At 41.5% G+C, this 25,732-nt stretch overlaps 1 protein-coding gene across 1 annotated transcript in view; it reads right to left on the bottom strand.

The window, feature by feature from the left end:
- Positions 1-25,732, bottom strand: part of LOC102239813 (exocyst complex component 4) — a 55,536-nt gene that overhangs the window by 14,491 nt on the left and 15,313 nt on the right. Inside the window, exons 2-3 of the mRNA XM_005885983.2 lie at positions 13,758-13,947; positions 1,971-2,165 (exon numbers count right to left, since the gene is read on the bottom strand). Coding sequence (XP_005886045.2) covers positions 1,971-2,165; positions 13,758-13,947 — 385 coding nt within the window. The remainder of the gene's footprint in view (positions 1-1,970; positions 2,166-13,757; positions 13,948-25,732) is intronic.

Raw genomic sequence — 25,732 nt, forward strand, 5'->3', positions numbered from 1 at the left:
TATATGTATAGAAGGAAGAAAGAGAAAGAGAAACAGCCATGTGAGAGCAGAACATCAGCCGCCTCCTGCACACTGCACAACCCTTACTGGGGATCGAGCCAGTAACCTGGGCATGTGCCCTGACTGGGAATCGAACCAGCAACCTTTTGGTGCATGGGACTATGTCCAACCAACTGAGCCACTTGGCCTTGGCCTACCCCTGTATTTTTTTAATTAGGAACAAAAATTATTTTCCTCTTCATACCTGAAGAGATGTAGGCTATAGCCTACACTCCTCCTTCTCCCCAAACACCCAAATCCCACCCACAGTGGAAGAAACATCTCCAATAAAACAATGAAGATGACATGCTAAAGAACACAGAGGTGGTATTCCACATGTACGCCTGTCCTTACAGATTGGTTACATGAGTCAAGCAATTCTTTTACCTAATTGGATTTCTGTAACTTGCAACCAAGAATTTAAAGATGTATTTAATGAAATTCTTAAGAAAATAAGTAAAAAATACACAAAAAAACCCACTATTCATCATTGATTAGCTCTTTAGTAAATAAATTAGCCCTTAAGTAATAAAACCATAAAATAAAAATCTAAAATCCAAAAAGAACATAATTAACACAGAAATAAATTCTACCTATTTTTAATATATGGCACTTATTTAAAAGCAGGTCCACTAGAAAGAATCATGATTCAAAGACATGTGTATATACTAAATATATTCTACAGGCTTATCTATTCTGATTGCTGAATCTTGATCATTTAGCACATATACACATTCTAATCCATTAACCAAAAGTAAAGCTGAAAGGTGACTTTTTTTTTTGTCAGTCACCCTACAGTCATTATTAAGAAAGATGTCACTATAAACAAGATACTGAAAACAGCCAATTCTTTTGGCACTCCCAAGAGTCATCCAGGACTGTGGACTCAAGGGCAAACCATTACTAACCTCCTTCCCCAGTGGCAATTGACTATTCATGTCTATCACATAAGCAGGTTTCAGAAGAGAATATCATGGCACATCTCACCTCTAGGTTACAAAATTTCCTTAAAAGCTTCTTATGAAGGACTTACAGCAAAATTCTTCTTGACAGTCTGAATGAATTAGAACCACTTAGAGGATTTAACCTGTTTCTCCCACGAATTCCTCTCAAGTGATTTTTCCAGTATCATAGCCAATCTAATTTGGTAAAACAAAGGCAAGGGACTTTCACCTACTGTGGAAAAGAAAATCCAAATATAGTCCATCTAGCCCGGCTGGTGTGGCTCAATGGTTGAGTGTCGACCTATGAACCAGGAGATCACAGTTCAATTCCCAATCAGGACACATGCCTAGGTTGCAGGCTCAATCCCCAGTAGGAGGCATGCAGGAGGCAGCTGATCAATGATTCCCTCTCATCATTGCATCATTGATGTGTCTATCTCTCTCTTCCTCTCCCTTCCTCTCTGAAATCAATATATATATACAAAATGTGGCAGAATGGGCTAAGATAGAGGCTAAAGGCTAGGCTGTGGACTACTCTTGCTTGACAAAGGCACTTCCAAAATTATTGTCTTTCTTATCAATTTAGGGAAAAAACAAAGCCCTAAAGTAAAAATTCCTTCAAAGATTTTGTGGAACATCTAGTATATAAATCTCCTTTAAGTCTCTTTCATGCATATTTCATTCTTTAAAATATGATTCATTAACTAGCTCCCTCTGAAGCTAAAACACCTCTCATTACTATTCCAACATGATTAAAGTACTGATTTCTTACTACTGTTCCAAAGGCAGACAATACATAAATAATAATCGTCTACCATTTCAAACACTGGAATTAGGAAGAGAACCAGCCAGGCTTTACCTGCAAAGAACCGTGAACCCCAAGAGGGCAGTTGGTAATGTACTATGTGAATCACAGAATTCAGAGAGAACAAAAGGAAGTGCTTTGCTATCTTAGCAGAAATGGCCATTAGCTCGGGCTTCTCTTACCAGCATGTCGGTGGCACTGAGATAGTGCTTGCTGGCCATGCACTGTTCCAGCTTCTGAGGCACTTGCTTGATATTCTCAATTTCATCCAGCAGGTTCAAGACATGCTTATGTTCAATTCCTTCAATCCACAGTTTGCGAAGCTCATCCCGTTTGCAGTGCAGCAGCATCTTGCATGAAAGCAGATTTTCTTTGACCTACAATTAAAAGATCCAACCTTGGGTCAGTCCAAAGTCTTGCCAGTCTAAACCCATACCTGTAGTGTTCTTCTTTGTTACTATAAGTATCAATTCCTCACTCACACACTCACTTACTCCCCTTGACCGCTCTGCTTGAAAATTTTTAATTCTGTTTCTGACACTGAATCACTTGGGTACATCTCCACCTCTCTGTGTCTGTATTTTCTCTCCTGTAAAATGACAAAATTACTCCTAACCTACCTTTGAATGCATCTGGAAAAAAAAAACTACTTAGGATATAAAGCACTCTGAAAATAGGAAGTACCATACTGATGCTAATATATCCAAAAGGGAATGACTGATATGAGAATCTGCACTATTCTTTCATCCCCATTCTTTCTTGCATCTCTTCTATTCAGCTGATAGGTCACTTAGTCCATCCTTCCAGACCAAGAACTTCAGCTAAAGTTTACAACCAAGAAATTGGGCATTCATCTAAACTGACTAAAATGAAGAGAAGACCAGTTTCCAAAAAAAGAGTAGACACATCCCAAGATAATCTCCAAGTAAAAGGAATTGGGACATACATAGGATTTTTTTTTTTACCATGCATTTTGATTTTTAAATATTAAATAACACAATGGCTGGCATTCTTGTAGATCTGCACAGTTAGTGGCCAGCACAGGCACGGCCTGACAAACAGGAGGCGGCGAAGAGGAGCAGGGCGGGTAGTCACATGTACATACTTGATGGGTGCTTTCTCATTTTCTACTCTAATGAAAAATGACTTTTCACAATTCACAGAACTACTTTCATATACTTTTGACATTCCTTACACGTGTTTTTATTTAAATTAGAATTTAATATTTGTTTTTGGTTTTTGTTTGAGGTGAAATTTATGTGTGAATACATCTCCAGTGTATCATTTGATGAGTTTTAGCAAATGGATACAGCTGTATAATCTAGCTCATCAATATGCAGGTCCTTTCCATCACCCTAGAACATCTACAGTGTTTTTGAAAATTGAAAATTTGTCTTCTTCTACAAGACTTAGTATGGTGTTGCACATAACGACGCTATGCTTCTGGTAATTACAACGCTAAATTTCAACATTTTCCCAAGAAAGATGGAAAACATGAAGATAGAATGCTAACATTAGAAGATTTCTTGAGAAAGCATCCATCTTTTCCTATAACTTTTGGATAATACCTAAGTCATACTTTTATGAAACTCTCCAATGTAAAAAAAGCCCTGAGTAAGGAGATTTTGTACTCTCTTAAAAAGCATAATGGAATGATTATTAGCTTCTAGCGGGGTCAGAGATCGGTTTGAAAATCTGTTGAAGATGGTCCTAATTACCTGTACTCCTTCCTGCAATCCCACAAAAGTGGGATTTTTAAACATAAAGACCAAGAAAAGAAAACAGAAAGGAAGGAAAAGCAAGTAAGAGATGGCAGAAAACTTTGTAAGCTAGCAAGACAATGGATGGTTGGTAACTAATTAGCAGAGAAATCTGAAAAATCTTAACCTGGAGTGGGGTTTGCTAACCATGAGAAGGAGGCACCAAAAATACTGAAGGCAGGAATGCAGGGTTAGAACTTTCTATAAGGACTATTGTGAGCCCTAGACCCTAATCAAACCACATAGACAGGTAATTCCCTCCCCCCACAGTAGCCCAATAGGAGGTTTATGATCTGAAGGAGCTGGCAAGAAAGGAGATGGGCCAGGAAATGCTAGATGGAAATGCACTGGGTAGAAAACAGGAGGATCCAGTCAAAGTGGATCTAAGCAACAGTAAGACCCTTGGCCCCTTGTGGATCCTCAGCCTCCTTCCAAGGTTGCCTCCAGTAACACTCAGCTTGACTTTTAGCTCCAACACAGGGAACTTACGGCTTTTCCCTGGCAAATGTAACCAGTGAAAAGACCTTTAGGTAGTGACATTTGAGTTTTCACCAAAGAAACTGCCCAAGTGTCACTCAATATGCCTCATAACATGCTCTGAGCTTCATCGTGCCTCCCTCTTATATATAAATAGTTAGCCAAGGATCACCAGACAGTCAAGGAAAGCCTACAACGTGGAAAGATGGGAATCAAAACAAATAAAAAGAAAAAAGTACTGGAGGGAATAGGGGAACAAACTACTCAGGAAACAGTTTTTTAAAAATTATAATTAATACTGGAGACCCGGTGCACAAAAATTTGTGTGCTCGGGGGGGTGGGGGGGGGTCCCTCAGCCTGGCCTGTGCCCTCTCGCAGTCTGGGACCCCTCAGAGGATGACCACCTGCTGGCTTAGGCCCACTCCCCGGGGGGGATTGGGCCTAAGCTGGCAGTCAGACATCCCTCTGGCAGCCCGGGAGCCGTTGGGGGATGTCCACTTGCCAGCAGCGGGGAGGCTTAAACTGCATTTGGACATCCTTTGCGCTGCTGAGGAGGCAGGAGAGGCTCCCACCACCACCACTGCTGTACTGGCAGCCGTCAGCCTGACTTGTGACTGAGCAGAGCTCCCCCTGTGGGAACGCACTGACCACCAGGGGGCAGCTCCTGTATTGAGTGTCTGCCCCCCAGTGGTCATTGTGTGTCATAGTGACCAGTCATTCCCAGTCGTTCTGCTGTTAGGGTCAATTTGCATATTAGCCTTTTATTATATAGGATTCTTAGGAAAAACAAGAAAAGATATTATATCAAAGAACAGAATGAAAAATAATTCTTCAAAATTAAAAATATGATAGGAAAAAATCCAATACAAAGATGAAAATATATCCTTGAATAAATATCAAAAGAATAAAACATTTAAAAAAAGCTATAGGTAAAAAGAAAATAAAAGAAAATGAGGGGATTGATCTAAGAAATCTAATACTTGTCAAAGTGGAGTTGGTGGAGGTGGAGATGAAAAAAATGAAGTGAAAAAAGTACCAATAAAATAAAAGGTCCAGACCCAGCCTGCATGGCTGTGGCTGAGCCAGGAAGTGACAGTTCAATTCCCAGTCAGGGCACATGCCTGGGTTGTGGGCTCGATCCCCAGTGTGGGGCGAGCAGGAGGTAGTTGATTAATTATTCTCTCTCATAATTGATGTTTCTATCTCTCTCTCCCTCTCCCACTCTCCTTTTCTCTCTGAAGTCAATAAAAATATCTTTTAAAAATAATAGTAATAAAAAAACAAAAGAATGGGTTTTCAGATTGAAAGTTACACATAGTGTTCAAGACAATGAAGTAAAAACAAGACCCAAGCCAGGGCATATTATTCTGACATGTAAGAACACAAGGGATAAGGAGATAATTTTGTACAAGAATTCAAAGGTGGGGGGATGAGCGGGAAGAAGACTCATACAAATGACTGTGAATCAGAATGCATATCAGGATTCAAGTTGTCACACAATAAACCTTACATGCACCTATCTCACCAAGCTGGTGAAGAATGGGCTCCATCAGTACAAGAGTAAAAAGGAAGAAACCCAGGATCCAGGGAAGGGGGTTGGGGGTGAACCAATGCAAATGGAAAGCAACAGGATTATTCAACCACTGACTCCAAGAAAAACAACAACAAAATTACACAAGCAAATATAGTATGCTGCCTAGATATAAATATTTATGTCGTTATAATAGAGTAGGCACTATTTAACCAAAAACTAGGATACAACTATATAGAGAGGTTGAGGAAAAAAGATGTGGTGGGCGGGGGAAAGAGTGGGAGGAGGACTATGTCCTCATCTTCCACAGCTGGAAGTTCTTATGTAATATCTAAAACAGAAAAATAGTATAAACATTTTACTTAGAAATAAAGAAATAGAAATATCTGAAGAAAAAAACTAAGAGTAAAAGTCAGTGCCTCCACAGTGTTGGAATTGGGACTAGGCTAGGATGAAGTAGGGGAGTGCTGGTTTTGATCAGCATTCCTGATTTTATTTGATTTTTAATGCCATTCTCGGATCCTCTTGGAGTTCTTGGTCTCTGGGTTAATAACACTAGCTATTAAATCTATTATATTTTAAAATCCTAGTGAAAATCTATTAGAATTTGATTTCTGATATTCTACTCCTATCACCTTGGTTCTATAAATCTCACCTTTTTCCTCTGTAATTGTTACTATGGAAACAGTTAAAAGTAAAATTTATATTATACAACACCAAACTAGGCTCTTGATCAAGAGAAATTTATAGAGTGTCAGTAAATCTTGGCCAACTCTTTTCTATTTGGAAAAAGACCATTTCCAGCATTTCACACTAGGATGTACACAATGTAATCATCCCGCTTACTGTTGCTTACTGCATGAAGGGAAAATGAAAGGCAGGTAGCACTGGGGGAGGGCGACAGAAGGCATCAGGCTGTGTGGAAAATGAGCATCACCATAAGTATTCCCTAAACTGAGCTAGTTAACCAAAGCTGCAGACATAAGAAGCTATAAGAACTTTTAATGCTCAACTGCCCTGAGGGTTAAGTTTTTTTATTACAAAGTCACAGTTATGAAGACATGGTATTTTAAAAGTTGGGGGATGGGGGCAATACCAGTCAGCAATAAAAGGGAAGAAATATGAATCTCAAAAACATTATGCTGAGCAAAAGAAGCTGGGTGCAAAAGGGTACATACTGTATGAACTTCTAGAAAAGGCCAGAATAATTTTTAGTGATCATTTCAAATCAGTAGCTGCTTGAAACAGGATGGTGGTGGGGGAGGCTGTGACTGACTGCAAAGAGGCAGCAGGGAGCTGGGGTGATGGTACACATTCAAGGGCATATACAGTTGCCAAAACTCACTGAACTGTAGTCTAAAAATATTGCACTTCATTGTATGTAAATTATAGCTCAATAAATATGATTTTTTAAACAGAAAGGGGAGAAACAGGGCTATGTCCAAAAATGAATAAGATCTAAATTTGAGAAAGGTAACAAATTATATACATTTATCTCAAATGCCTATTTTACTTTTATGAATGTGGTGTCAGCACTTGAAATCTATTTATCAGGACAATTAAAATTTAAAATTATGTTACTTTGCTTCTTCCTTAGATAAATCCATGAAGAGCCAAGCTGTTCAAATCATGACATCAAAACCCAAGTAGAAATTCTACCTCAAACACAAGTTTCTTTTGCTTCCTGAGAATTTCAGTAACTTCACAATTGCTCCTCAACACCTGTTCAGCAATGGCAAGAATTTCAGTTTTAATATACAAGAACTGCAAGTCACACTAATTAGAAACTATTAGAAAAATAGAAAATAAGGAAAACAGGGCCCAGGAGGTTACTGGGAACAATGTATGAGATGATACAGACGGCTGAGTAGTTGAGATTTTTGCAAACCTGCCTTGGGAAAGATAGGGAGGAGGAAAACTACCTGGGCCTCTGAATAACACTGTGGTAGCATTTGTGAGACGAGTGGCAGAGACATCTGTAAGAAAGGCTGAGGGATATAGGCATGGGGGAGGTGGTGAAAAGCCATCACTTTTAAAAACCTTAAATCAGCCGAAACCGGTTTGGCTCAGTGGATAGAGTGTCGGCCTGCGGACTGAAGGGTCCCAGGTTCGATTCCGGTCAAGGGCATGTGCCTGGGTTGCGGGCACATCCCCAGTGGGAGATGTGCAGGAGGCAGCTGGTCGATGTTTCTCTCTCATCGATGTTTCTAACTCTCTATCTCTCTCCCTTCCTCTCTGTAAAAAATCAATAAAATATATTTTAAAAAAAACAAAAAAAAAACCTTAAATCAGAAAAGCACTGAACTTGGATCAAGAATGAAGAGGGAGCCCTAACCAGTTTGGCTCAGTGGACAGAGCGTCGGCCTGCGGACTCAAGGGTCCCAGGTTCGATTCTGGTCAAGGGCATGTACCTTGGTTGCGGGCACATACCCAGTAGGGAATGTGCAGGAGGCAGCTGATCGACGTTTCTCTCTCATCAATGTTTCTAACTCTCTATCCCTCTCCATTCCTCTCTGTAAAAAATCAATAAAATATATTTTTTAAAAAAAAGAATGAAGAGGGAAATGCTTCTGAATATGCATATTATCCTACTAGAGGCCCAGCACATGAAATCGCGCGAGACCCAGACCCACCGCGCCGACGGGACCCAGACCCCCACTATGCCGGCGGGACCCAGACCCCCGCCGCACCACAAGACCCATCAATGCACCTCCTGGTTACCAGTTGTTTGGTCGTTACGGCCACTGGCCTTTTATAATATCCTATATAATAAAAGCCTAATATGCAAATCGACCAAACAGTGGAACCATCTGTCGCTAGGACACACACTAACCACCAGGGGGCAGACACTCAATGCAGGAGCTGCCCCCAGCCCGCAGGCCCCAGGCTGGCCAAGGTGGGTGTCAGCAGGCGGCCCCCGATCACCCTGCCGGTCACCCCACAGATCGGCCCTGATGGTCAGCCAGGCCTAGGGACCCTACCCGTGCAAGAATTTCATGCACCGGGCCTCTAGTCTATAATAAGTACAGCAAACATGCAAGCACCTCACTGAAACTATAAACTAGAAATCTCCTAAAGCTCCCCACATGTAAGGGCTGGTAAGTAAAAATTAATATAACAAATTATTCTTAACTTTAAAATCAAAAAATATCAAGATGTCTTCTCTTTTTTATAGTAAAAGTAAATGTACATATTAGTATTTTCACGGGTATTTTCCTGATGTAAGTGTCCAGCCCATTTTTTCCAAAATCCTATAAAACAGGGGTGGGAACGTCAGGCCCATGGGCCATATAAGGCCCAAGAAATCATTTGGTCTGGCCCTGCCAAGGCATTAAGGGTGAATAATTAAATGTTTGACCAAATATAGCAGGCTAATTTTTAAGTTGATCATTCATTTTATATGGCCCGCTAATTATATTATAAATATCCAAGTGGCAGAAAAAAAGTTCCCCACCCCTGCTATACTAATAGAAAGTACCCACCCCTGCTATGGAAAGTACGTGGAAAGAATGAATTTCAGAAACACTGCTCACTATTCTCTTTAAAAGCCCTTTATAACTACAGAGCATTTTAAGATTACCTTCAAACTCATTCCCATGCTTTTGTTCTCTTGGTTTTTCAGCTACCATTCTAAGGTCTTAAATTCTCTGGGAGGCTCCACTCAACCTTTCCAAGGGCAATACTTAGCTTTTCAGTTGCAGAGTCTGGATACGATACGCAAATACAGATTCTGTTCAACTTAATGGAAATGTGTTCCTCGTAGTTCCTGCGACTGCATTAGTGCACTGCAGATTACTGCCTAGATCTTAAACTATAGCATCTCATTGTTGCCCACTGCTTAGCATGTCCACTTCTAGGCTTTTTTCCCTTTCTCATACAAGCAGCTAGGATTTTCCATCTTATATTAGGGTTGTAAATATATTGCTACCAAAACCATGTTGTTCTACTGTGACTTTAATTAAAGTTATTCCTCAGTCTAATTCTACCTTTCAAGGTATACTTTCATATAAAAGCCACAAAATTATTTAGTTAAACTATGTCAACGAATGAACATTGCATTATTCGATGATTAAGCCCTAACAACTTCACTTGAATAATCACCTACAGTTATTTCCAATTACAAACAAGAAAGATGAGTTAAGAGCTTGATCTAACAGCAACAAGGCAGCCAAAACTGGGATGAAATGTGAAGTGTTTGTGCACATGTCACAATAGAGACAAGCATCTGTGTTTTCCGTCAGCTTACCTGCTCCTGTGATAAGCACCGGATGGACTACTTAGTATCTTTAAAGAAATCTAATATCATCTCCTCCACCTAGTACACCAAGGAGGAAATACTCAAATGCCAACAATCATCACCTCTCTGGTCTGAGTCCTCAACTTGTATCTACCATATTCATCCATTTTGGTGCTACTGCTACAATTGTCATACATGAGAAACTGGCAGAACCTATGGACCCTGAAGTTTTCTAATGCAATAATCCCTCATTTTGACCAGTTTTACAATATATTCAACTGTAATAGGATTGCCCAAGTATTTTTGTTTATTATATACATTTCTTGACCTGATCCATCAGACATGGTATTCTATTTGCACATTTTTTAAATCTAGAATAAAATTCCAAAAGGACCTGACTGATGTAAAAAAAATTGGACTATCTGGGAAGACAGTCCAAATCTGTCAGCTCATATCATCCTCCAGGACACAGATTCTACCAATACAAAATAAATCTGTACATGAAACTATTATCAAAATTGGAAAGTAAACAGGTCTGTGTTCTCAAGCTTTTAAAGGTAACAAGACATGGCTATGAACATCTTCACCTGACTTGGTCCCCACTCAAAGCTATTCTCAGTATAACAGCTAGAGTGGCCTTTTTAAAATATCAGTCACATCATGTCATTGCTATGCTCAAAGCCTTACAATAGTTTCCCAACATACTCCAAGTTAAAACCGAGGTCTTCACAGGGACCAAGGAGATGCATGACCCGGCCCATTCACACCCCTCCCACCAGCTCTCATCTCTCTCCAGCCCCATTGGCCTCTAACTGCTTCCCCAAAATTCCAGTCATGTTCCTCCTCCGGGAAACTTTTATATCTGCCACTCCTCCTTCCTGTGGTGCTTTCCTGACTCACCTCCTTCAGGGCTGGCTCAGATGGAAGCCTTCTCCAACCAACCTATTTAAAACAGCAGCTTCCTACTCTCCCTCCCTTGCCATTTTTTGGCACATCACTTCCTAATATGTTTTACCATATTCTATTTATTTATTAATGTACAGTCTTCTCCCCTGACTAGAATTCGAACTCCATGAGGACAAGATTTTTATCTGTTTTATTCACTTCTACCCCAGAGCCCAGATAATGCCCAGCACAAAACAGACATTTAATATACAGAGGCAGTGTTGTTAAGTAGCATCATTTGTTTGTTTTCCTATCTCCTCCCATTAGCATGTAAGCTCCATGAGGATGGGGACTGGTGTTTTCCACTGTTAGGACCTAAAACAGAACCAGACATGACAGACTGTCAAATCTCAAAGGCAAGGCGGGGAGCGGGGGCAGAATAGGTTAACCAAAGAATTTGGTTGACACAGACAATAGTGCAGTGAAGGCCTGGGGGGAGGGAGAGAGCAGGTGCAGGGTAGAGGGGGAGTCAATGGTGGGCTGGGAGAGGTGAGTGGGGGGGGGGAAAGGAGACATATGTAATACTTTCAACAATAAAGACTTTTTTTAAAAAAAAGGACAAGTCTTTAAATGAAAAAGGAATGACAGGGAAAGATTGGTGAGGAAACATCAATGTTTCCATGGTGATAAGAAATGCCCTTTCACAGTACAAAATTGTCAGATTATAAAATGAAAATAAGTTCACTTTCATTTTTTCCCAACATGTTTCTTCTCCCATTTATCAATTATTAAAGACTTTCTGAAAAGAGCTTTAGCCCTTTCTTGCTCTTTCTTTCCAGTATTGAGGCTAATTCATAACAAAGAATTATGTGACTTTCTTTTTCTTGACAACTGATATAATAAACACAACATTTTCTCTCTTGGTTTTCTTTTGCCTCAAACTCCACCATACTTAAAAAAGAGGATGGCCGATATGGGTCAGTTGGTTGGGCATCATCCCATGTACCAAAAGGTTGCCGATTTGATATTATTGGGTCAAAATGGACTACAGTTTATTTTAAATCTAGAGCAACTGATCTATACCTTTACCTAGTTTCACAGATAAATCCACAGGACGAACTCACCGCTTGTAAAGGCCAAGAATTACGGTATTCCTTTTGAAAATACCCAGTTAATTTTAAAATATAAAGAGGTCATCATATTGCTTCAAAGGGCTTACTGATTTGGCAACTCTACTCTTAGAGGCTGAAACATACGAACACCAGTCTTAGAAGAATAGTTTATGCATCTACTTACAAAAGCATGATATAAAGTCTAGAAGACAGGGAAGAAAACCTGTGAGAATGCCGTTAGCTCAGCTACAATTGAGCAGGTAGAGTCCAGAGAGTCCCACCTCAATCAAATGGCACGGAGCAGTACATTTCAAATGGTCTACTCGGCCCTCAGCCTACAGAGGTGCTTAGAGGCAGCCACCAACTATGGAAGAGGAGACCAAGCCTGAGCTCCAGACCTTTCACACCCACATCAAAAAGAGAGCACCACCTCCCTGAATGTTTGTATGCTGGGGTTCTGGCAAATATCTCATTTTAAAAATGTCTGAAAACCAGCAGCAAGGGCTTAGAGTTAGGGAGACGCAAGTTCAAATTCTAGATTTGTTGAAATAGGAATATATACCACCATGCCTAGCAAGGAATCAGTGCTCAATAAGTGGTAGAAATGATTATCCATCAATGAGTAGTAGTAAGAGGTATTAAACAAGTGACCCTTAAAATACACAACCAAGAACCACATAACTATAATGTGACAACACACAACATTTAGTTATCAGTTTACTCCTTAGCCCAGTGGTTCTCAACCTTCCTAATGCCGCAACCCTTTAATACAGTTCCTCATGTTGTGGTGACCCCCAATTTCATTGTTACAAATTGAACATAATTAAAGCATAGTGATTAACCACAAAAACAATATGTAATTATATATGTGTTTTCCGATGGTCTTAGGCGACCCCTGTGAAAGGGTCATTCGACCCCCAAAGGGGTCGCGACCCACAGGTTGAGAACCAATGCCTTAGCCAAATATGAAATTACCCCTTATGAACCCACTCTATCCCTTAGGTACTAGAGACATGGTACCCAGGAACCCCAAGAGCTTTTCATGCACCTACTACAAAAGGAAGGAGGTGGGGAAGGAGAGGTGGAGGAAAGAAGAAAAGGGGCAGAAAGAGGGAAGAGAGAAGAAGGGGAGGAAAACAAAGGGGAGAAAAAGAGTGAAAGAAAGAGTAAAAACAAAAAAACCTCCAAAATATGAAAAGAAAATTACAAAACAGAAATTAATACATACTTGTCACTACTAAGAATTATATTAGAGAATTTTGGTATTCATAAATATTTCTTTTATGCTTAAATAATTTATGTTAGATTTTCTTCACAAACATGACAAAGAATGTACAATGACTGCAGAGAAATCACAACCAACTTCAAATTAGGTGACATACTCAAAGGTAAAATTTTTTTTAAAAATAAGTCAACCACTACAACACACACACACACACACACACACACTCTCAATGTGTGATATGAGCACATTAAATACATTTGATACTCTGTGATGGGAGCCTCAAATAGTAAGAGGCCCTAGCCAGTGATGGCGAACCTCTGACACGCGTGTCAGGGGTGACACGCGAACTCATTTTTTTGGTTGATTTTTCTTTGTTAAATGGCATCTAAATATATAAAATAAATATCAAAAATATAAGTCTTTGTTTTACTATGGTTGCAAATATCAAAAAATTTCTATATGTGACACGGCACCAGAGTTAAGTTAGGGTTTTTCAAAATGCTGACACGCCGAGCTCAAAAGGTTCGCCATCACTGACATAGGAGAAGGAAGAAGCAAATCCCAGATGCCCTCTGTGACCCTCCGGCTTTCCAGCATATGCATCTCATAACTCCTGAAAGCACCTTTAGGAATCACTGGAACCCCAGGAACCCCAAGGTTAAGGCCATGGGCCACTACACAGCTCCTCTCCCCCAGCTATAACACCTGGACGGATCACCAGACAAGAGGAAAGGAGGCTCACCTGCTTTATTTTATTTCGGGAGTTGGTGATTCGCTCTGTGATGCTCTGGTATGTGCGGATAGCTGTCGTCAGTTCTGTATAGTGCTGCACAATCAGTTCATCCAGGTCACGATCACATTTCTCATAGGCTTCTTCAAGGCGACCCTTCTCATTTTCTCTGTCTTCAACATCATCACTGGTAGACAGCGTTCTGATAAAGACAGAGAATATATCAAGCTGAGTCAAACTTAAAGCAAAAAGGAAAAAAGTACAGCATAGAAAATATAGTCAATAGTATTGTAAGAACCATGTATGGTGCCACGTGGGTACTGGAAATATTGGGGGAACACTGTATAAAGTATATGATTGTCAAACCACTTATGTTGTTCACCTGAAACTAACACAAAATAATATTGCATATAAGCTGTAATTGGAAGAAAAAAAGAAAAGACCAATTAGTCAATAAGCTAGCCCATTCATCCCACTAACTAGGAAATGAAACAATTTCCTAAAAGAAAATAGGAAACCACCTACATAGTAAATTCCAATGTTCCCGTCTAAACGTATTTGCTGGTTGCCTTATCCAAGGGGCCTTCCATTCAGGTTTTCCTTGGCATGACAACTGTAATCAGATAATAGGTGGCATGAACTCTGCAAGACCCTGGGCAGGTCTTGATTTGTTTGAATGTATCCTGGTAATTCCATTTCCCTTCCCAGTGACAAGTTGGGCCACTGAGACTAAGGACTTCTAGGTATAGTTTACTTGCAAGTAAGATTAAGGAAGCAGGCCCCTTTTCCCAACCCTGACTACTCTGACACAAAGCTGAGATACTCAAATAATTCAGCCATCTTACAACCATGGACGGAAAGCTCAGACAAATGCCAAGCTACTGCTATGACGTCTTTGGCCACCAAAGCAGACAACCCTGCAGCTGCCTGGCCTCAGGACTTCTTGCTAGGGGAGATGATAATTACCCACTGTTTAGGTCACTTTCAGCTGGTCGTCTTTTACATAGAGCTGAGTGTCCTAACTGGTAAATTCACTCATACACTGAGAAGCCACCTTCCAAATAGCTTTTCTTTAATCCTCACTCGAGGATAAGTTCTTATTGATTTTAGAGACAGAGAAAGGGAGAGGGAGGGAGGGAGGGAGAGAGAAACATAAATGGGCTGCCTCCTGTACCCACCCTGAGCGGGGATCAAAAACCCACACCTGGGCATATGCCCTGACAGGGAATTAAACCTGCAACACTTTGGTGCTTGAGACAATGCTCCAACCAACTAAGCCACACCAGCAAGGGCCCAAATAGCTTATTTAAATGACCTCAATTTGGTACAGAACCCCCAGTGGCCTGGAAATAAGGTCATATTAATTCTAAAATCTGTTAGGACAGCAATAATAGGAGCTACACTACAAGGTAGTCCCTGAATGTGCTATTCTTCCATCAGCACTAACAAGATTGATATGAATCAACAATAACCAGGGGATGAGATAGATACACTTATTAAAAATCTTTCAATAACTTTAGTTTGATACATGGGCCACAGACCTTTGTTTCCTCTATTATTTTTCTTGGATAATTTTTTTTAATTTAGTGTTATAATCAGCAACAAAGAAACCTTTTCCTCTTATCTGTTGGCTGTGGTAATTTAGAGTTTCATTAAATTCCCTCAGATTTGTCAGCCTATACATTCAGCATAATTTATTTCATTTATCTTTTTTAATTTAGGGAGGGGTATTTTAGGCTCTCAATGATGGATGCAATCAATTATAAGTCCATCATTAGAACTGCTTTCAGAGATGGTCTGTCAGCAAATCAATCACATATCCACTCCTAGATATTTGCAAGCAAAATACTGTACAACAGACTTCGCCAAACTGTCACTTAGACCAAAAGATCTTAATTCATGAGCCACATAATACATAAAACTTGTTTTTCAATTCAGAGGGAGATTCAGCAGGCCAGTCTTTGACTTCAATCTAACCTCCTGAAACAATTTGGTAAATGTGTTACGGATGCCAAGAGATCTGATCTAGCATGAAATTGGGAGTGGGGGGGAGAGTGTAAGGAAGGAAAAAGGTGATGCCTCTAAGGAATGTGGGGTCCACTCAGGAAATCAACACCCTGTGAACCCCAAGACTTAAAGGAAGGCCTTTCCCATGCCAGGTCTGTGTCCTCTGTCAGCTGGTGATCCTACACCACACTTACCAAGGTTACTTTCAGGTAGAGAAGACCATGCAAGTGTTTGACTAATAAATAAATCATAGCAGAGAATTTAGGGAGAATTTGGTTCCAAAGAAAGAGCAACCAAAATCACTTGCATTATTTGGGGGTAGCTAAGGATGTCTTCCTGTTGCTTCTATGATATATAACTTTGCTCTTTAAATCTGAAACCTTCCAGGCTGTTAATCAAAAGTAAAGCACAATCAGAAAATGCCTTCAATTTATCAATTGTCCCAAGAAGAAGATCCCTAGATATTTAACTCTATGTTTCCCCTGGTAACAGCCAACAGCCACAGAATTTTCAGAGCCACACCGCTGTGCATGACTTCCTCACCACCACCGTTTGTGGAAGGAAACATGCCAGACATTTCACACTGTTTACATTAAGCAGCAGCGTTACCACTAAGGAAAATGTCAGGCCCAGAGAGGACTTCATCCTGGGCATCAGCTGTCCCTGCGACACATCACTGGAGCATTAGGAGTTATTTAGGAAAATCAAAGAGTTACTAAAGTAAAGATTGAAAAGTAAATTGGTCTGTCGGGGGTTTCAGCTATTTTCATTTTTAGAGAAAATATTTATGTAAGGAAAACAGCCTGTGCCAGGGTTGCCCCACATTGGAAATTCTCTCTCTTGATGTAAACTGGGCTGAATGACTTTTTTCCTTTAGTAAAAAATACTTATATTGGAGAACTCTGAAAGTACAAACTATTTTTAAAAATTTAATTAAAGGAAAGGAAGGCAGCAAGAATAAAAAATAATAATGATGGCCGCTAATATTTAGAGAGGCTTAGTGGCTGCCAGGAAGCAGCTGTGCTGTAGACTTGATAGAATGTATGTTTAATCATCACACAGCCCTGGAGTGGGCCCTATGACTATCCTCCCTCCCCTTTTTACAGATGTAGCAGCTGAGATGTGAAGAGGTTTGCCCCACCTCATACAATAAGGGAAGGAACAGGACAGGGATTCAAAACCCAGGTAGGTCTGTTTTCTAATTATGCTCCTAACTGCTACGGGAGTCATGAGCTCTGGAGTCAAACTGCCTGGGTTGGAATCCACCCCTTACTGCCCCTGCGACCTTGGTAATTCTATCCCATTTACTAATCTATAAAAAGGAGATGGCAAGTACACCTTCCTTATAGGGTTATTGGTTAGAATTAAATGAGATCAAACAAGGCCTGGCACATCATTAGAACTCAACAATGTTGGTTGCTGTTGCTAGGTACCATGGGTATAGCAGCAGTAGTACTGGTAGTAGTAGGAGAAGCAGTAAAGGCAGTAGCATTTTTCCACAATGTAATGGGAAGAACATCCTTTGGAAACACAGGTTCAAATTTCATGCCCCCAAGCACTAGATCCGTGGTCAGCAAACTGCGGCTCGCGAGCCCCATGCGGGTCTTTGGCCCCTTGATTGTGGCTCTTCTTAAGTCAGTGATGGCAAACCTATGACACGCGTGTCAGAGGTGACACGCGAACTCATTGTTTTGGTTGATTTTTCTTTGTTAAATGGCATCTAAATATATAAAATAAATATCAAAAATATAAATCTTTGTTTTACTATGGTTGCAAATATCAAAAAATTTCTATATGTGACACGGCACCAGAGTTAAGTTAGGGTTTTTCAAAATGCTGACACGCCGAGCTCAAAAGGTTCACCATCACTGTCCTAAGCCTTAGGAGTACCCTAATTAAGTTAATAACAATGTACCTACCTATATAGTTTAAGTTTAAAAAATTTGGCTCTCAAAAGAAATTTCAGTCATTGTACTGTTTTTATTTGGCTCTGTTGACTAATGAGTTTGCCGACCACTGCACTAGATCATTTGGCACTGGGCATGAGATTTGACCTCTGATTCTCACTTCATTCTTCCTTAATGTCAAGAACTGTGAAGAGCCTGAGATTTTTATCCTACTTACAAGTTAACAGCTAGCCTGCCACGGTTTTATGGATTCTGGTAGAAGACACAAAACTCCTGGGTCAGACTAAGGACTTTATTACTCACAGCACAGCAAGTAGCATGAGCACCAGCATATTTGTTCAGTGCCTGTTCCCCCAAGTCCCATGGGGGTTAAGCCCAAAAGGATGCCTGCACACACTGTGAACTACTGGAGAGAACCCTGAGCTTAGAAAGCCAAATCTTTCATACTGGACAGGAAACATGCCTGCCCTCTGCTCTAGAAGACAAGATTCTATCTTCCAAGGATGCTTGCTAGCAAACACCCTGACAAGACAGTCTAAAACAAAGGGCACTCAGTGCTATGCTCAAAAGAACTCCCAAAACACAACACTCCCAAGGAGAACTGTCTCCCATGATGAAACGTAATTCATTGGGTTTCTCCAAGGAGTCCATGATGTCAAGTAAATACAAATTCATTTCCAACCTCTGTTTTCATGTCAGCAAAATAAGACCAGAAATACAATGTCTCACACAATGAATATTTGCAAAATGAACGAATGATAGACCGTCAGAACAGACTAATTCCAGGGAGAAAGTTCCTAGGCATGTTACCAACATCCAGCAAATTTCAGTGTGAAGTCATCTTCCTTTAAGCCAGTTACCTGATCTGAGCTGACAGCAGGGTAAAAGAGAACACTGTCATCTAGGCCAGCGGTCACCAATCTTTCAGACCTCACAGACCACCAGTGGTCCACAGACCACCGGTTGGCAACCGCTGCTCCAAAGGTTTCCTTAAACCAGCGGTCACCAACCTTTCGGACCTCACGAACCACCAGTGATCTGCAGACCACCAGTTGGCGACCGCTGATCTAGGCCACCCTACAGCCAAGTCAGGAGGCCTCCTAAGCCTCCATGTGATGGAGAGCTCACTAACTTACAAAGCAATTCAGTGCAATTTTAAATGCATCTCCTTATTACAAAGCCTTTCATTAAAATAAAATAAATAAAATAAAAACAAAATAAGCCTCTTCATAATGTCTACCCATCCACCTTTCCCAGTAACTCAAAACAAATCTATTCCTTCTTTCCTGAAATTTCTCTTTAAATGGTAAAGGCCTCTCAATACTCCCTTCGTCCTTAGATTAAAAACACCTCCAATTTCCTCAACTGTTTCTTCCACAACACGGAAGCCCACCATCCTGCTTGCTTCCCTCTGAGGTCCCCTCAACAGCGGCTAACACTCACACAAAACCCATTCCATGCCTGGCATTCATCTAAGTGGTCGACACATAATAATTCATTTATTCCTGACAACAATTACGAGGGAGGTGCCATTATTACCACTCTTTCTACCAATGAAGAGACTGGGTGGTTTGCCAGGCCCAGAGCTTTCCAGCAGCAGCTGGGCAGTCTGCTTCTTCAAAGCCTCCCTGTCCTGCCTCCGAAGATGAGCTACTCAGCACTGAACACAACATACCCTCAATATGGTGTGGCCAGTGAGTCCAACAGGAAGAGATTCCATAGCCCACCATCTGGGCACTAGCCTAAAACTACACTGCATTTTTTATCGAGTCCAAAAATTATCCAAGATCCCTTTGATGTTGAGTGCTAACAAAGCAGCTCTCACTCACCCTCTACTTGGAAAAGTTTAAAACTAAGTGCACAAATATACTACATTTTGGGAAGAAGAGGTGAAATTGAGGCACGGGATATAAATGCAGTGTCCATTACACAACAGGCCATGCGGTGGCTACCTTGCACACATAATCTAAGGCAATCCTCAAGACAGTGTGGTGAGATAATATCCCCACCCTTTTCACAGATAACAAGCAGAGGAACAGAGAGGGAAAGTAACTTGCATACATGTACATAGCTAATAATATCAGATTTGGAATGAAAACTAAGTATACTTGATGGCAAAGGCTACACCCTTTCCACTATAATGTTACAAAATCCTACTCGTCCTGCCTCAGCTCTGGAGCTGCGGACTGTACCATAATCAGTCAAGAGAAGAGCTGACAGCTGAAGATGTAAAAAGAGCACTAAGCAGCAGTTTCAGTGGTAACATCACATCTGGACAAGAGGGTTTAAAAAGCATGAGCTAAAAGACATGAGCAGAGAACAAACAGTTTAAAGTTGCCACCCCAAGATGCATTCAGGTTACAGAATCAACCTTTTTTATTAAATTTATTGCGGTGACATTAGTTAATAAGATAAGTTTCAAGGGTACATGTTATGATACATGATCTGTATATTGCACTGTGTTCCCACCACCCAAAGTCAAATCATCTTCCATCACCATATATTTGGCCCCCTTTACCCTTTACTATCCTCCCACCCCCTTCCCTCTGGTAACCACCATACTGTCGTCTGTGTCTCTGAGTTTTTGTTTTATATCCTGCATATGAGTGAAATCATGTTTCTTGGCTTTTTCAGACTGACTTATTTCGCTTAGCAGAATATTCTCAAGGTCCATCCATGTTGTAGCAAGTGGCAACATTTCATCTTTTCTTACAGCTGAGTAGTATTCCATAGCCTCTGTATTTCAGGGGAGCTGCTCAAGTGTTTTGAAAGGAAAATAACTAGTCACCATCACTGGCTCCTTCTATGGAGCAATTTTGCTTTCACTTTGGACTTAATAAAGTAGTGAAATGCAGGCAGGACAAAGTACACAAAAGTTGATATTACTCTTTAAAAAGACAAAAGGAAGATTACATAAAAGAAAAAGCACACCTATGAAAATAAGGTTAGCCACCCAAAGGTAACCCATCACTCAAGAGCAGCAGTTCTCAACCTGTGGGTCGCTATCCCTTTGGGGGTCAAACGACCCTTTCACAGGGGTCGCCTAAGACCATCAGAAAACACATATTGAATATATAATTACATATTGTTTTTGTGATTAATCACTATGCTTTAATTATGTTCAATTTGTAACAATGAAAATACATCCTGCATATCAGATATTTACATTACGATTCATAACAGTGCAAAACTACAGTTATGAAGTAGCAACGAAAATAATTTTATGGTTGGGGGGCACCACAACATGAGGAACTGTATTAAAGGGTTGCGGCATTAGGAAGGTTAAGAACCAATGCTCAAGAGGAACAGTAACCTTCAGTCAAAGACAGAAGAGGATGCAAAAAGAAAGAAGACAGATCTGGAATACTACCATTAGTGTATTTCTACAGAAATAGTTCTTACCACTCTCATCAGATATGGCAAACATGAGGTGTCTGCAACTTCCAAGCTCTTTGACCTTGGAAAGGCACTAACTTCTCTGGATCTGTTTCTTTCTTGTCAAAGAGACAAGTTAATAAGAGTACCTGCCTCACCAGGTGGTGGTAAAGAGAAGTGTGTAATGGGCTTTGTAAAATATAAAGTGCAATTGAAGTGTGGACTTATCCATCATTAGGAACAAAGTCAGTCACCTGTGAATCACAACGCAGTTGGCCCAAATTCCTTAACACCTCCCCCACTCGAAAGCGCTGAGATATTTATTTAGGTCCGAGGTCAGACCTTTCTCTGTATTCTTAGTGCTGGGTGCACTAAGTGCTTAGGAAAAGCTAACCAACAAGCGGCAGCCACATGCAGGATCTGAAGGAGGCACAGAAAGCAGTTCCCTGGGCCAGGAAACAACTACAGCCAAATTATCTCCCACGAAGTAATGCCTGTTCAAAAATGTCTAAGAGCCCTGACCGGTTTGGCTCAGTGGACAGAGCGTCGGACTGAGGACTCAAGGGTCCCGGGCTCGATTCTGGTCAAGGGCATGTACCTTGGTTGCGGGCACATCCCCAGTGGGGGGCGCGCAGGAGGCAGCTGATGGATGTTTTTCTCTCATCGATGTTTCTAACTCTCTATCCCTCTCCCTTCCTCTCTGCAAAAAATCAATAAAATATATTTTTTTTAAATGTCTAAGAAAGGACAGACAATAGTACTGTGACCCTACTTAGTTCATTTATTCATTCAACAAATAGTTATTAAGCACCTACTACTTAGCAAGCACAGTTCTAAGCAACTAGAGCAGTGGTTCTCAACCTTCTGGCCCTTTAAATACAGTTCCTCATGTTGTGACCCAACCATAAAATTATTTTCGTTGCTACTTCATAACTGTAATGTTGCTACTGTTTTGAATCGTAATGTAAATATCTGATATGCAGGATGGTCTTAGGCGACCCCTGTGAAAGGGTCGTTCGCCAAAGGGGTCGCGACCCACAAGTTGAGAACCGCTGAACTAGAGACTCAGCTGTGGCAAAACCAATCCCTCCCTCATTAAGCTTACATTCTTGTGGGGAAGCAATGAAACAAATAGAGAAACAGGTAACACGCGGAGGCAGGGAGTAGCAGCTATGGGAAATGGAAGGCAGAGTAGGAAGATGGGGACTATTTTACTTATGGAGACCAAGAAGGGCCTCCGATAAAGACAGCATTTGAATGGAACTTTCTAGGTACGAGGGGGAGGAGGTGGCATATCCAGAAAAGCTGATTCCAGAGAAACAGAAGATGGACAGGCCATGAAGGAGGAAGTGTTTGGCCTGCTCAAAGAAGGAATGGCAAGGTGATCCATGTGGCTTTAGAAAAGTGAGGAAGGGTGACAGGGGCGAGATGAGGTCAGGGAGGAGCCTGGGAGCCAGATCAGTTACAGTTTTGTGGGCTTTCATGCTGAAAGTGTTCTTTGAAGCTACTTGGGGGTTAGCACCCATGCAAAGAATGATAGCCTTCAACCAGGATTTAATAATGAATACGAATACTGAATAACAATATTTATTTTCAAGTTTCATTTTATTTCTATCCTAGCTCTTTCCAAAAAAAGATCTGAGATGACTTGTACAAGAATGTAGATAATAAAGCCCTGACCAGTGTGGCTCAGTTGGTTGGAGCGTCCTCCCGTATACCGAAAGGTTGTATATTCAATTCCTGGTCAGGGCGAATACTTAGGTTGAGGGTTTGATTCCCGGTCAGGGAATGTCCGGAAGGCAACCAATCAATGTTTCTCTCTCACATCAATATTTCTCTCTCTCTTTCTCTCCCTCCCTTCCTCTCTCTCTAAAATCAATAAGCATATCCTCAAGTAAGGATTAAAAAATAAGAAGGAAAAGAGGGAGAGAGGGAGAGAGGGAAAGAGGGAGGGAGAGAGGGAGAGAGGGAAAGAGGAAGGGAGGGAGGGGAATACAAATAAGAAAGTAGAACTCCTTAAAGAGATGTAGGACAAAACAATGCCATATAAATGTAAAACACAAGTATTCTGGTCATTTGGGCAAATATAGTTTAAATGAAATGAGCCCCCCCAAGCTGGGGTTCCTAGTAGCCAATTCAAAAAGGGAAACATAGTCAGTTATATTGTTGTCATTGTTAAAATGACAGATTCCATTTCCGCTAGGATGCAAACTTTAAACAAGTCTTAAATTCTAATATTTCATTTAAAACAACAAAGAAAACATTATCCTATACAATAAAAGCCTAATAAGCTAAGTGTCCCGTGGGCCATTCAAACAATCAAAGCATAATATGCTAACAATATGCTAAGGCCGCTCAACCGCTTGCTATGATGTGCACTGACCACCAGGGGGCAGTCGACCAGTCGCTATGACATACACTGACCACCAGGGGAAAGATGCTCCAACCGGTTAGAGCATCTAACGGCTAGCTTGCTGCTGGAGTCCGGCCAATCGGGACTGAGTGAGACGGGCTAGACAAGCCCTGGAGCCCTCCCACGGTCCTTCCCTGGCTGGCCAACCTCCCGTGTCCTTCCCCGGCCCCAATCATGCACCGGTGGGGTCCCTCGGCCTGGCCTGCACCCTATCATAATCCAGGACCCCTCAGGGGATGTCAGAGAACCAGTTTCAGCCCAACAGTGGAATGACCAGTCGCTATGATGCACACTGACCACCAGGGGGCAGACACTCAAAGCAGGAGCTGCCCCCTAGTGGGGGAGCACTGCTCAGCCAGAAGCCGGGCTCACAGCTGACAAGCGCAGTGGCGGATGTGGGAGCCTCTCCTGCCTCCATGGCAGTGCTAAGGATGTCTGACTGCTGGCTTAGGCCCACTCCCCACAGTGAGCAGGCCTAAGCCAGCAGTCGGACATCCCACGAGGGCTCCCGGACTACGAGAGGGCGCAGGCCGGGCTGAGGGACAACCCCCCCTGAGTGCACGATTTCGTGCACTGGGCCTCTAGTATATATATAAAAGTGTAAAACACAAATAGACCGGACGGTGGAACTACTGGTCACTATGACGCACACTGACCACCAGGGGACAGATGCTCAACACAGGATCTGCCCCCAGCCCTGACAGCCAACCTCTTGGTTCTTCCCCCCGGCCAGCAAGCTCCAATCACCCGATGGGGAACAGGGAACCGGGGGTGGGTGGCGGCGAACACAGGCAGCAGGGGGGTAGGGCCGGCTGCTGGCAGCCGGGGAAGATCAGCCCTGATCACAGGCCAGGTCTAGGGACCCTACCCGTGCACGAATTTCGTAAGCTGGCTCTCTAGTACAATATAGTGAACAATGTCTGCAACAACATTTGGGGAAAAAAGTAATTAATTTTATATAATCATTCCTTATAAGTTATTCAAGAATATAACATTAAAATGCAACTCAGACCTAAAGATTTTGAAAGACTGAATATAGTCCCAGTAAGAACTTTTCTAATGATCCTTTTTAATCTATGGATGGAAATTAGGGAATTTATAGAACTAAATGGATCAAATCATGTATTATGAATTTCCTCCTCTCAGCAAACATTTTAATAGTTCAAGCTGACTGGAGAGTGGTTGTTTTTTAAAAAGAGTCTACAGTGCAAATATTGGCATTAGAGGGTTAAACTTCATAAGCCAGAAAAGCATGCAGTAAGGCTGACAACCAATTATAAAAAATCAAAAGCCTGGCCAGAACTCTTTCCTGAGCCCCAAGATGACCCATAGGTAATGACAAACTATCACTGTGGAAGCAGTTTATGGTACTTTAACAAAGTAATAAGAGTCCCCAGAGTACCACCTGTTAAGGACTAAATTTTGGCGCACACCCCCATTCATATGTTGAGGCCCTAACTCCCAATGTCACTTGGAGATACAGTCTATAAAGGAGGTAATAATGTAAGGTCTTAAGGAACTGGGTGAACTTATAAAAGAGGAAAAAACACAGACAGCCCTCTCTCTCCACATACTCAGAGAGGAAAGTCCATGTGAGGACAACTGGGAGAAGGTGGTCATTTACAACCCAGGAGGGGGACCCTCACCAGAAACCACAAGTACCTTGATCTTGAACTTTTAGCCTCCAGAACTGTAAGAAAATTAATTTCTGTTGTTTAAACCACCCAATCTGCGGTATTTTGTTATGGCAGCCTGAGCAGACTCATACATCACCCTATAAAACACAGGCAGTGTTATTTTGGTTAGGTAAATTCTCAAGGCAGATATTATCAGTCACCCTCCCTTAACCATAACAACACAAATTCTTGGCAAACCCATAAGAATTATCTGCCTAATACAGCCTCAGATAACTAAACTAATTAACCTGTTGTAAGAAACTAGAGGCCCAGTGCACAAAATTCATGCACGGGTAGGGTCCCTAGGCCTGGCCAGTGATCAGGGCCAATCAGGGCCTTCCGGCTGCCGGCTGGGGCCTTCCTTCGTTCCGCACCACCCCCTGGTGGTCAGCACATGTCATAGCGAGCGATCAAACTCCCAGTCTCCTGGTCGAACTCCCAAGGGGACACTTTGCATATTAGCCTTTCATATATATATATCTACACTAATAAAAGAGAAACATGGTAATTAGCGTACGACCACTACCCTTTTCATTGGCTAATCAGTGAGTATATGCAAATTAACTGTCAGCCAAGATGGCGGCCGGCAGCCAGGCACTGAAGCGAGCA

Source organism: Myotis brandtii, unplaced genomic scaffold, assembly GCF_000412655.1.
Source record: "Myotis brandtii unplaced genomic scaffold, ASM41265v1 scaffold948, whole genome shotgun sequence".
Taxonomy (NCBI): domain Eukaryota; kingdom Metazoa; phylum Chordata; class Mammalia; order Chiroptera; family Vespertilionidae; genus Myotis; species Myotis brandtii.